Genomic DNA, 13,688 nt, shown 5'->3' with positions numbered 1-13,688 from the left:
TCAAAGAACAATGTATCCATGAATCATGTTTCTCAGGAAATCACCGGTGAACAGGTGAATTAGAATTTTGCCTTATCCGCTCATCTCTAATTAAAGCTGAGGCATCGGGTCCCTTAGATATTAATGTAAGAAGTGATTTCAGCAATTTTTTGTAACTATCACTAATAATATTGTTAAAATGGTTTTATTAATTTGGGTTATTATGTCTGCGCTTTTCAAAATGTTTTTGTATATAATCAATTATATGTGCTAGGCGTGGGATGGTTTATAGCATTCTAAAGTCAGGAGGCCGCAGCTCTGAAAGTCCAACTACCGGGAGGAATTTAACTGTATTCGTTCTGGCAGCTCCGACGTTCAGAGTTGATCTGATGCAGCTTCAGTCACTGCTCCTTAACTAGTGATCAGCTGTATGTGAAGCGATGGCCGGGGGACCACCACTGTGCAGGAAGACTACTGTACACAAGATGAGGTGCAAACAACAAAGGGTAGATTTATTGGGAGGCCAGGAATGAAGGGAATAGGAAGATGCAAACAGGGGTTAACAATAGCAAAAGACAATATAAATGAGTAATCCTGTCCGGAAAATAGCACAGTGCTCCAACAATTACAGACTCAGAATTTGTCACACAAGCAAATTAAAACAATAAAACCAATAACGATGCTACTCTAAGTATAACCTCCCTGGCCTTTACTAAGCAGGCCACACGGCTCCCGTGTTCTGACTACTGAAGCCTGTACTAGGCCCTAACTGGTGCACCACACAGGAACAGACTCACGGTGATGTTGGGGACAGAGGTCCAGTCCCAGGGGGGCCCCAGCAGTCTATACAGAGGTGCGCACGTCTTTCTATCAGTTCTGTGAAGCGTGGTCTTCTCCTTGTTTCCGGATCCTAGGAATGCTCCTGGAAACTGCAATTCCCTTTCTCAGTATCTTCGTGGCTTCACAACCTAGCACAGAACAGCCACCTTTGCTGCAAACCGGAACAGTCTTGCAAATTTCAGAAGTACACTCCGTCCCAGCCTGGGATCTTTCTTGTAGCAAACAGTTCTCTCTCTCTAGAAACTTCTCCTTCCACACGCAGTGCAGGCTCAACTCCTCCCCTCAAGCTAGGGCAGTTCATCTTCACAGTCTAAAGCAGGGGAAAAGCAGAACATTCCATCACACACCAGACAAGGGGGTGCAGTCTCTTAAAGTGACAGCGTGTTCCTTACTGTGCATAACAGCACCACCCTCTTACATTCCTCCCTTCTTAATGATGGTCGTCCTCGGCCATCACAGCATCAGGGTCAAAGTGCAATGGAGGAACGTGTAATGCGGAAACAGCACCTATAGGGGAGGCAACAAAGGTGTAAAAACAGACAGAGCACACTGTTCTACATATTGGACTGGTGGAACCCCTGCATTAGACCTCTGGGATCTCCGAAGCTCTTGGCTGTCAGGCAAGGCTTGACTATCTTCCAGAGGAACACTTGTTGCAGGGGACATTGTGAGCTCTTGTCTGGTCTCATCCTCACATGGCGGTACTGGTACATCCATGGGATTACCGTTTCTGGGCGGCTGAGGACCCCCTACTGTGTCAGGGATGGTCCACCACTCCTCATCGATTTGGTCATCAGGCATGACAGATTCAGGAAGTGGAGTGGCGCATTCAGGCGACAATGGCGTAGAACAGACCTCAGACCGGCAAGGCCGCAGCATATTTCTGTGAAGTACTCTAGGGGCGGATGCCCCATTCTCAATCTGTACCTCGTAGACAGGGCTGTTAGCATACACTCTCTCGATAACCTTGTACGGCTGTACTTCCCATCTCTCACTTAGTTTTCCCTTGGGGCGTTTCTCTCTGACCAATACTCGGTCTCCAGGTTGGAGTGGTAACTCTTGAGTCAGTTTGCGGGCCGTATGTTCTTTTTCTTACAGTTGCTGACCCGCCAACCGCCGTATCGTTTGCAAACGTTGTCGATGCTCTTTCACCCATGAGGTGACATTTCGCTCCATCAGCTCCTCTGGCTGTTCCAGATTCAGCTCAATGATCTCTCGTTCAGCTCTTCCAAACAACAGTAGATAGGGGGTGTAACCCGTGGTGGAGTGGACCCGATTGTTGTAGGTCCAGACCAATTCTGGCAGATAGTCTGGCCAACACACCTTCTTATCCTCTTCCAATGTTCTCAGCATCTGAAGCAAGGTTCTGTTAAAGCGTTCGCAAGCTCCATTGCCTTGAGGATGATAAGGGGTGGTCCGGGACCGCTCGATGCCATACATGCGATACAATTCTTCCATCACCTTGCCTTGGAAACACGAGCCTTGGTCGGAGTGGATGCGCTTTGGGCACCCATACACCCGGATGAAGTCTTGGCAGATGGCTCGCGCCGCCGATTCCGCAGTCTGGTCTCTAGTCGGGGTTACTACTGCGAACTTAGAAAAATGATCGGTCATCACCAAACAATATTGCAGCCCCCGGGCCGAGTGTCCCACGAGGAGATAGTCGATCATCAAGACTTCCAATGGCTCCTTAGTTTGTATGGTCTGGATGGGTGCCCTCTGTTCAGTACTCTTAATGAGGTCACATACTCGACACTGCCGGCAAACCTCTTCCACCACAAGCTCCAACCGAGGACAATAGACATGCCGCTGCAACCATTGGTAGGTCTTTGTGGAGCCAAAGTGCGCTCCGAATTCATGGGCTTCTTTAGCTATTTCTTGAGCCATTCTTCCTGGGATGACCACTTGCCACCTTACTTCCATATCTTTTGGCTGTTGCTTCTTACGATATAGTACTGACTCTCTCACTTCCAGTCTATTCCACTGGTGCAACACACTCCTCATTTCAGAGTCCAGATCATCTCTCTCTTGTTTGCCAGGCTTCCACTTTTGCGTTACCCACCATTTCATCTGTCTCAGCCCTTCGTCCTCATCCTGAACGTGTCCCCATTTTTCATTGGTTCTTCCCAGGGACCGAGGTAATGCGCAGGCCTCCCTTCTTGACTGGGCCACAACCATCGGGGGCTTGAACTTATTAAAGTCTGGGGTTTCCTCCTCTTCGAGTTGTTCATCAAGATCCCCCACTGGAGTCTCCACAGGCACTCTGGACAGCCCATCCGCATTTGCGTTTTCGGTAGCAGAGTGATAGCGGATAGTAAAGTCGAAATTGGCCAGGCGAGCCATCCACCGTTGTTCTAAGGCCCCCAGTTTAGCATTCTCAAGGTGGGCCAGGGGATTATTGTCTGTTCGAACTTGAATTTTTGTACCTGTCAGGAAGCCTGCAAACTTTTCTGTCATGGCCCACACCAGAGCCAGGAGCTCTAACCGGAAGGAGCTGTAATTGTGAGGGTTTCTTTCGCTGTCTCGCAGGGACCTGCTAGCATACCCGATGACTCTCTCATGTCCATCCTGTATCTGAGAAAGTACTGCACCGAGTCCATGTAGGCTACCATCGGTGTACAACAGGAACGGTTGATCGAAGTCTGCGTAGGCCAAAATCGGGGCCGAAGTAAGGGCATTCTTTATAGCCTGGAAGGCCTCGTGTTGTCCCTGTGCCCAGGGGATTCGCTGGGTCTTCGGCACTTCAGCGGTCCCCCTCAGCAACTCAATGAGGGGACCGGCCACCTTCGCGAAGTCTTTAACAAACCGACGGTAGTACCCCGCGAGTCCGAGGAAGGCCTGGAGTTCTCTCACTGTTTGAGGGACTGGCCACTTCTGGATAGCAGCCACTTTTTCTGGCGAGGGTATAACTCCATCTTGTGACACAATGTGACCTAGGTACTCGATCTCCCTCTTGAAGAGGTGGCATTTCTTTGGCTTCAACTTCAGGTTATGAGCACGCAATCTTCCGAGTACCTGTCTGTCATGGTTCTCAATGGCAAGAGACCGTAGTAAAGCATACAAAAGGACTAGCTCTTGGAAGATGGGAACTCGAGCTGACTGTGAGCTAAACCTACCGCACAACTAACAGTGGCCGGGTAGCGTGCCTACGTTTTATCCCTAGACGCCCAGCGCCAGCCGGAGGACTGCCTGACCCTAGCAGAGGAAAATACAGACCTGGCTTACCTCTAGAGAAATTTTCCCCAAAAGGCAGACAGTAGCCCCCACATATATTGTCGGTGATTTTAGAGGAAATTGACATACAAAGTATGAAGATAGGTTTAGCAAATTGAGGTCCGCTTACTAGATAGTAGGAAGACAGAAAAGGGAACTTCACAGTCAGCTGAAAACCCTTTTCAAAACACCATCCTGAAATTACTTTAAGACTCTAATATCAACTCATGACACTAGAGTGGCAATTTCAGCTCACAAGAGCTTCCAGCCTCAGAAATATTCAAACACAGAGAACTGGAACAAAAATGCAAAACAAACTTAGGACTACAAGTCCAACTTAGCTGATAGTAGTCTAGGAGCAGGAACATGCAACAGAAAGGCTTCTGGTAACATTGTTGGCCGGCATAGAAATGACTGAGGAGCAAGGTTAAATAGAAAACTCCCACATCCTGATGGAAACAGGTGAACAGAGGAGATGAAGCACACAAGTTCAGTACCACCAGTGACCACCGGGGGAGCCCAGAAACCCAATTCACAACACCTGTCCAAGCCAGGCAAGGTGGTATTCGAAAGAGGATGAAAACACAATGATGTCATCCAGATAGATCAGGGTAGCCTCGAAATTTAAATCTCCAAAACACTTTTCCATCAGCCATTGAAAGGTGCCTGGAGCATTGGAGAGCCCGAAGGGCATCCGGTTAAACTCGAACAGTCCCATAGGGAGGATGAAGGCAGTTTTCTCTCTGTCTTTCTCTGCCACGGCTACTTGCCAATATCCGCTTGCTAGGTCCAGGGTGGAGAAGTACTTGGTTTTCCCCAGCGCTGTCAAGGATTCTTCGATGCGGGGCAACGGATACGAGTCTCGAACAGTGCACGCATTGAGTTTTCTGTAATCTACACAGAACCGGATGGTCCCGTCCTTTTTCTTGACGAGCACCACCGGGGCTGCCCAAGGGCTCTGACTACTCTGCACCACTCCTGAATCCAGCATCTGCCTCAGTAATGTTTTCACCTCTTGGTACATTTTGGGCGGGATCTGCTGGTATCGTTCTCGAATTGGACGAGCTTCCCCAGTCGGGATCTCATGCGTGATGGCTTCAGTACAGCCGAAATCTTCGGCATGACGGGCGAATGCGGCCTGATTCTTCCACAGCATAGTTTCTATCGCTTGCACACGCTCAGGGCCCATAGCCTTCACATCCACTTCCATTTGCTCAAGGATGACCCGTCCACTCCACTCCGGGGATGGTGTCTCTTCGTCTTCCGCAGCAACTGCTAGGGTCCACCCCACGCCTTGCACCTCATCTTGTGTACAGTAGTCTTCCTGCACAGTGGTGGTCCCCCGGCCATCGCTTCAAGTGGCGCTGCGAACAACAAAGGGTAGATTTATTGGGAGGCCAGGAATGAAGGGAATAGGAAGATGCAAACAGGGGTTAACAATAGCAAAAGACAATATAAATGAGTAATCCTGTCCGGAAAATAGCACAGTGCTCCAACAATTACAGACTCAGAATTTGTCTCACAAGCAAATTAAAACAATAAAACCAATAACGATGCTACTCTAAGGGTACTGTCACACAGTCACACTTTGATCGCTACGACGGTACGATCCGTGACGTTCCAGCGATATCCATACGATATCGCTGTGTCTGACACGCAGCAGCGATCAGGGATCCTGCTGAGAATCGTACGTCGTAGCAGATCGTATGGAACTTTCTTTCGTCACTGGATCTCCCGCTGTCATCGCTGGATCGTTGTGTGTGACAGCGATCCAGCGATGTGTTCGCTTGTAACCAGGGTAAACATCGGGTAACTAAGCACAGGGCCGCGCTTAGTAACCCAATGTTTACCGTGGTTACCAGCGTAAAAGTAAAAAAAAACAAACAGTACATACTCACATTCCGGTGTCTGTCCTCCGGCGTCTCAGCTTCTCTGCACTGTGAGCGCTGGCCAGCCGGAAAGCGAGCACAGCGGTGACGTCTGACGTCACCGCTCTGCTTTCCGGCTCTGCTGCTTACACAGTGGAGAGAAGCAGAACGCCGGGGGACAGACACCGGAATGTAAGTATGTACTGTTTGTTTTTTTTACGTTTACGCTGGTAACCAGGGTAAACATCGGGTTACTAAGCGCGGCCCTGCGCTTAGTAACCCGATGTTTACCCTGGTTACCCGGGGACTTCGGCATCGCTCCAGCGCCGTGATTGCAACGTGTGACCGCAGTCTACGACGCTGGAGCGATACTCATACAATGCTGCGACGTCACGGATCGTGCCGTCTGTTGTGAAATTGGATTCTGGGCTCCCCCGGTGGCCACTTGTGGAATTGAACTTGTGTGCATCATCCCCTCTGTTCACCTGCTCCTATCAGGATGTGGGAGTCGCTATATAACCTTGCTCCTCTGTCAGTTTCTTGCCGGTCAACAATGTAATCAGAAGCCTTCTGTGCTTGTTCCTGCTACTAGACAACTCCCAGCTAAGTTGGACTTTTGTCCTTGTGTGTTTTTGCATTTTGTTCCTGTTCACAGCTGCTGTTTCGTTACTGTGTCTGGAAAGCTCTTGTGATCGGAAATTGCCACTGTGGTGTTATGAGTTAATGCTAGAGTCTTAAAGGAATTTCTGGATGGTGTTTTGTTAGGGTTTTCTGCTGACCATGAAAGTGTCCTTTCTGTCTTCCTGCTATCTAGAAAGCGGACCTCGATTTTGCTAAACCTATTTTCATACTACGTTTGTCATTTCATCTAAAATCACCGCCAATATATGTGGGGGCCTCTGTCTGCCTTTTGGGAAAATTTCTCTAGAGGTGAGCCAGGACTGTCTTTTCCTCTGCTAGGATTAGGTAGTTCTCCGGCTGGCGCTGGGCATCTAGGGTTAAAAAACGTAGGCATGCTACCCGGCCACTTCTAGTTGTGCGGCAGGTTTAGTTCATGGTCAGTATAGTTTCCATCTTCCAAGAGCTAGTTCTCATATATGCTGGGCTATGTTCTCTCGCCATTGAGAATCATGACAGTTTGACCGGCCCAAAAAAGGGTTAAATTACTGGCTGAGAAAGGAGAGAAAAAAGAAGTCTGCTACAATTTTTTTTTTTTTTTCCTCTAGTTCTGAGTGTGCTCTTAATTGAATCACTTGCTAGTCTGCCTATACTGCAGCCTTCCTCTCTTTCTCTCCTTCTAATCCTTGAATGGCTCTGTGTTCACCTGTTTCAAATGGATCTTCAGAGTGTAGCTACAGGTTTGAATAATCTCGCCACAAAGGTACAAAATTTGCAAGATTTTGTTGTTCATGCACCTATGTCTGAGCCTAGAATTCCTTTGCCTGAATTCTTCTCGGGGAATAGATCTCACTTTCAAAATTTTAAAAATAATTGCAAATTGTTTTTGTCCCTGAAGTCTCGCTCTGCCGGAGACCCTGCACAGCAGGTCAGGATTGTAATTTCCTTGCTCCGGGGCGACCCTCAAGACTGGGCTTTTGCATTGGCACCAGGGGATCCTGCGTTGCTCAATGTGGATGCGTTTTTTCTGGCCTTGGGGTTGCTTTATGAGGAACCTCATTTAGAGCTTCAGGCGGAAAAGGCCTTGATGTCCTTGTCTCAGGGGCAAGATGAAGCTGAAATATACTGCCAAAAATTCCGCAAATGGTCTGTGCTTACTCAGTGGAATGAGTGCGCCCTGGCGGCGATTTTCAGAGAAGGTCTCTCTGATGCCATTAAGGATGTTATGGTGGGGTTCCCTGTGCCTGCGAGTCTGAATGAGTCCATGACGATGGCTATTCAGATCGATAGGCGTCTGCGGGAGCGCAAACCTGTGCACCATTTGGCGGTGTCTACTGAGAAAACGCCAGAAAATATGCAATGTGATAGAATTCTGTCCAGAAGCGAGCGGCAGAATTTTAGACGAAAAAATGGGTTGTGCTTCTATTGTGGTGATTCAACTCATGTTATATCAGCATGCTTTAAGCGTACTAAGAAGCCTGACAAGTCTGTTTCAATTAGCACTTTACAGTCTAAGTTTATTCTATCTGTGACCCTGATTTGTTCTTTGTCATCTATTACCGCGGACGCCTATGTCGACTCTGGCGCTGCTTTGAGTCTTATGGATTGGTCCTTTGCCAAACGCTGTGGGTATGATTTGGAGCCACTGGAGGCTCCGATACCTCTGAAAGGGATTGACTCCACCCCATTGGCTAGTAATAAACCACAATACTGGACACAAGTGACTATGCGTGTTAATCCGGATCACCAGGAGGTTATTCGCTTTCTGGTGCTGTATAATCTACATGATGTTTTGGTGCTGGGATTGCCATGGCTGCAATCTCATAACCCAGTCCTCGACTGGAGAGCTATGTCTGTGTTAAGCTGGGGATGTAAAGGAACTCATGGGGACGTACCTTTGGTTTCCATTTCATCATCTATTCCCTCTGAGATTCCTGAATTCTTGTCTGACTTTCGTGACGTTTTTGAAGAACCCAAGGTTGGTTCACTACCTCCGCACCGGGAGTGCGATTGTGCCATAGACTTGATTCCGGGTAGTAAATACCCTAAGGGTCGTTTATTTAATCTGTCTGTGCCTGAACACGCTGCTATGCGAGAATATATAAAGGAGTCCTTGGAAAAGGGACATATTCATCCTTCGTCATCTCCCTTAGGAGCCGGTTTTTTCTTTGTGTCTAAGAAAGACGGCTCTTTGAGGCCGTGTATTGATTATCGACTTTTGAATAAAATCACGGTTAAATATCAATATCCGTTACCACTGCTTACTGATTTGTTTGCTCGTATAAAGGGGGCCAAGTGGTTCTCTAAGATTGATCTCCGTGGTGCGTATAATTTGGTGCGAATCAAGCAGGGGGATGAGTGGAAAACCGCATTTAATACGCCCGAGGGCCATTTTGAGTATTTGGTGATGCCTTTTGGTCTTTCAAATGCCCCTTCAGTCTTCCAGTCCTTTATGCATGACATTTTCCGCGATTATTTGGATAAATTTATGATTGTGTATCTGGATGATATTCTGATTTTTTCGGATGACTGGGACTCTCATGTCCAGCAGGTCAGGGGGGTTTTTCAGGTTTTGCGGTCTAATTCCTTGTGTGTGAAGGGTTCTAAGTGTGTTTTTGGGGTTCAAAAGATTTCTTTCTTGGGATACATTTTTTCCCCCTCTTCCATCGAGATGGATCCTGTCAAGGTTCAGGCTATTGGTGATTGGACGCAACCCTCTTCTCTTAAGAGTCTTCAGAAATTTTTGGGCTTTGCTAACTTTTATCGTCGATTTATTGCTGGTTTTTCTGATGTTGTAAAACCATTGACTGATTTGACTAAGAAGGGTGCTGATGTTGCTGATTGGTCCCCTGATGCTGTGGAGGCCTTTCGGGAGCTCAAGCGCCGCTTTTCTTCCGCCCCAGTGTTGCGTCAGCCTGATGTTGCTCTTCCTTTTCAGGTTGAGGTCGACGCTTCTGAAATCGGAGCTGGGGCGGTGTTGTCGCAGAGAAGTTCCGACTGCTCCGTGATGAGACCTTGTGCTTTTTTTTCCCGTAAATTTTCGCCCGCCGAGCGGAATTATGATATTGGGAATCGGGAGCTTTTGGCCATGAAGTGGGCTTTTGAGGAGTGGCGTCACTGGCTTGAGGGGGCCAGACATCAGGTGGTGGTATTGACTGACCACAAAAATTTAATTTACCTTGAGTCTGCCAGGCGCCTGAATCCTAGACAGGCGCGCTGGTCGTTGTTTTTCTCTCGGTTTAATTTTGTGGTGTCGTACCTACCGGGTTCTAAGAATGTTAAGGCGGATGCCCTTTCTAGGAGTTTTGAGCCTGACTCCCCTGGTAATTCTGAGCCCACAGGTATCCTTAAAGATGGAGTGATATTGTCTGCCTCTTATGTTCATGCCTCCGATCTTGTCCGTGCCTTTCATAGGGCTCATCCTGATCGCCCTGGTGGTTCTGGTGAGGGTTCGGTGCCCCCTCCTTGAGGGGGGGTACTGTTGTGAAATTGGATTCTGGGCTCCCCCGGTGGCCACTTGTGGAATTGAACTTGTGTGCATCATCCCCTCTGTTCACCTGCTCCTATCAGGATGTGGGAGTCGCTATATAACCTTGCTCCTCTGTCAGTTTCTTGCCGGTCAACAATGTAATCAGAAGCCTTCTGTGCTTGTTCCTGCTACTAGACAACTCCCAGCTAAGTTGGACTTTTGTCCTTGTGTGTTTTTGCATTTTGTTCCTGTTCACAGCTGCTGTTTCGTTACTGTGTCTGGAAAGCTCTTGTGATCGGAAATTGCCACTGTGGTGTTATGAGTTAATGCTAGAGTCTTAAAGGAATTTCTGGATGGTGTTTTGTTAGGGTTTTCTGCTGACCATGAAAGTGTCCTTTCTGTCTTCCTGCTATCTAGAAAGCGGACCTCGATTTTGCTAAACCTATTTTCATACTACGTTTGTCATTTCATCTAAAATCACCGCCAATATATGTGGGGGCCTCTGTCTGCCTTTTGGGAAAATTTCTCTAGAGGTGAGCCAGGACTGTCTTTTCCTCTGCTAGGATTAGGTAGTTCTCCGGCTGGCGCTGGGCATCTAGGGTTAAAAAACGTAGGCATGCTACCCGGCCACTTCTAGTTGTGCGGCAGGTTTAGTTCATGGTCAGTATAGTTTCCATCTTCCAAGAGCTAGTTCTCATATATGCTGGGCTATGTTCTCTCGCCATTGAGAATCATGACAGCCGTCGTAGCGTCCAAAGTGTGACTGTGTGACAGTACCCTAAGTATAACCTCCCTGGCCTTTACTAAGCAGGCCACACGGCTCCCGTGTTCTGACTACTGAAGCCTGTACTAGGCCCTAACTGGTGCACCACACAGGAACAGACTCACGGTGATGTTGGGGACAGAGGTCCAGTCCCAGGGGGGCCCCAGCAGTCTATACAGAGGTGCGCACGTCTTTCTATCAGTTCTGTGAAGCGTGGTCTTCTCCTTGTTTCCGGATCCTAGGAATGCTCCTGGAAACTGCAATTCCCTTTCTCAGTATCTTCGTGGCTTCACAACCTAGCACAGAACAGCCACCTTTGCTGCAAACCGGAACAGTCTTGCAAATTTCAGAAGTACACTCCGTCCCAGCCTGGGATCTTTCTTGTAGCAAACAGTTCTCTCTCTCTAGAAACTTCTCCTTCCACACGCAGTGCAGGCTCAACTCCTCCCCTCAAGCTAGGGCAGTTCATCTTCACAGTCTAAAGCAGGGGAAAAGCAGAACATTCCATCACACACCAGACAAGGGGGTGCAGTCTCTTAAAGTGACAGCGTGTTCCTTACTGTGCATAACAGCACCACCCTCTTACATATGTGCGCCCTGGCCCATTGACTGACAGCTATGTTTGCACTGACACATTACTGTCACACTTTGACGGTCTTCTATAAGCAACGGGGCCTCAAACTGTCCCTGGAACTGGGACCTTAACTATCTATGTCCTGGGGGTACTCATGAAGGTAGAAAGTCTTGACTCTCTGACCAAACAATGCTACTGTTAATCCCATATCTGTCCCCTCCCCCACCCCATGAGGCATGAGACAGAAATATAGGATAAACAAGACTCAAGCACAAAATAGGGATAACAGAAAGCAAAAACATACAAACACTCAGCAAAGGTAGAGAGGTATATAGGGAAAGATAGGAATGTACCAACCAAATGGGAGTAGGACAATAAGAAAAGCATATATCCAAAAACAGTACACAAGAATGTCCAGTAGCTTCAATGATCTTCTATTCAACACAGTGTCTCCAGAGAACTAGGAAGCAAAGATTTCAAAGGCAAGACACAGAAGGTCTGGCCAGGTTTTATAAGGAGAGATAATGACCAGACCAGAAGCAGCTGAAAATGGAGCTACAAGTTTCTAGAACAGGTCATTAACCTCTTCAGCACCAAAGGAAACCAAATCGATTTAATATGTGACAGACAGGCAAAATGGAAGATCTGTGATCACAGTACATAGTGATCTTCTAACCCTAGATCTCCCAGAAGAAAGTGACTCAAGAATGACAACGACAGAGACAGCTGCAGTCAATATGCTTCGGCGTGCTTACGGCCACTCACTAAGTAAGGAGCAGTGACAGAAGCCATATCAGCACACCTCTCTAACTGAAAGCCAGAGGCTGCTGGGAGGAATTTAATTAATTTCCTCCAGGTTGCGACGCTTTTAGTGTGACAGCTGGGCAGCTTTAGAATACTACTAATAACCTGAGGTTAACCCTATAACTGTGGCTAATAACATTTGAGGACATGACAGGTTCCATTCAACGTATTAAATCTTAGCATTCTACTGCCCAAAGAGCTCATGGTAAACTCAGGAATGATACAATGAATCTCCACCGATTATTATAAATCATTAAATGTAAATAGACAGCGAGCAGAGGTCTTTAGATGGTGGGATCTAAAGCATAGAGAGACACAAGGAATAAGATAATTAATTATCACATACGTTTTATCTTGTCTTCTAGGGAAACGAGTGTGTCTTGGTGAGAACCTGGCCCGCTTGGAGCTTTTCATGTTCTTTTCCAGTTTGCTCCAGAAATTCACTTTCACTCTCCCCCCGGGAACAGAACGTCAGGACTTGAAATATCTGACCCTTAACAAGGTGAAAATCATGGCATCAGCCCGGATATGTGCCGTGCCTCGTGCCTTGTCCAAGTGACCGACTGCCATCCAGCTGCACAATATGGATGGGAATATAAAAAAATAATCCAGAATATGTGACAAAAAGACTCTAATGACAAAAAAATATATATATTTAGAATTCGCAGGGAAAATTTGGGAAAACCTTAATTCTTTCACATTGTGTCAAATTTAATGGAGAATTTTAGTCAACTTCTGGAAAAATCACAAAAATTGAGGAATATAATAGATAAGAAAAGTAACCTATTCGCTTATTGATGTTTTTGGCCTGTTTTGCACCTCTAATAAACAAGACAATTCTACTGAAACCTAAACTACAAAATAAAAGTAATAAACTTGTGCATCTGATAAATCAGCATGGTGCAACAGGACTTTGTTTCATCTTTCCAGTATTTTCCTACTGCTTATTGAAGCATTTTGTCCATCTTTTGTCCTTGGCTTTCTGATTCCCTTAGACAGTAATGGCTATCGAACTGTCGCCAGCAGTTATAGTTCATCTGGGTTTCGAAATGACAAGTTTTGGATATGTTAGAATAATTTTCTTGATAGTGCACTGCCTGTTGGTCAGAACATGTCTTCACTAGAAATCAGCGAACCTTTCAAGTTTCGAACGTCATAGACTACTATTGATAGAAAAATGTAAGGATAGTGGACTGATCAATTGACCCACAGTAGATTTTATTACATTAGTATGATTTAGTACATTTTATAATGACACAGAAGCAGTCAGTCATGGCTCCTGCATGAGGTATCAGGGACTGGCCAAGCATTTACAGCTTTGAATTTAACTTTAAATTAAGACGAGGTGTGTGAGGGATCACTGTAGGCCTTCTTATCTGGGAGCCCTGATACCTCGTGCAAGAGCTCAAACTTGTTTTTTGCTCAGCCACACTCAGGTGGTACAAATATCAGCTTGATTGACTCCTAATGTTCAAAAAATGTAAGGATAGTAACACAGGTAGTTGACTGATCAATTCACCCACAGTAGAAATTTTAGAATGGCACAGACGCAGTCAGCAA

General features: G+C 46.8%; 1 protein-coding gene across 3 annotated transcripts in view; it reads left to right on the top strand.

Annotated features, from left to right (window-relative positions):
• Nucleotides 1-13,039, top strand: part of LOC143783135 (cytochrome P450 2C20-like) — a 744,296-nt gene extending 731,257 nt beyond the window's left edge. For all 3 annotated transcript variants that reach the window (XM_077271442.1, XM_077271444.1, XM_077271443.1), the window contains exon 10: nucleotides 12,494-13,039. In XM_077271442.1, coding sequence (XP_077127557.1) covers nucleotides 12,494-12,687 — 194 coding nt within the window. In that variant the 3' untranslated portion in view covers nucleotides 12,688-13,039. The remainder of the gene's footprint in view (nucleotides 1-12,493) is intronic.
• Nucleotides 13,040-13,688: the final 649 nt, after the last annotated feature.

Source organism: Ranitomeya variabilis, chromosome 6, assembly GCF_051348905.1.
Source record: "Ranitomeya variabilis isolate aRanVar5 chromosome 6, aRanVar5.hap1, whole genome shotgun sequence".
Taxonomy (NCBI): domain Eukaryota; kingdom Metazoa; phylum Chordata; class Amphibia; order Anura; family Dendrobatidae; genus Ranitomeya; species Ranitomeya variabilis.
The sequence above is the reverse complement of the archived record's forward strand: the minus strand, read 5'-3'. Positions and strand labels throughout refer to the sequence as shown.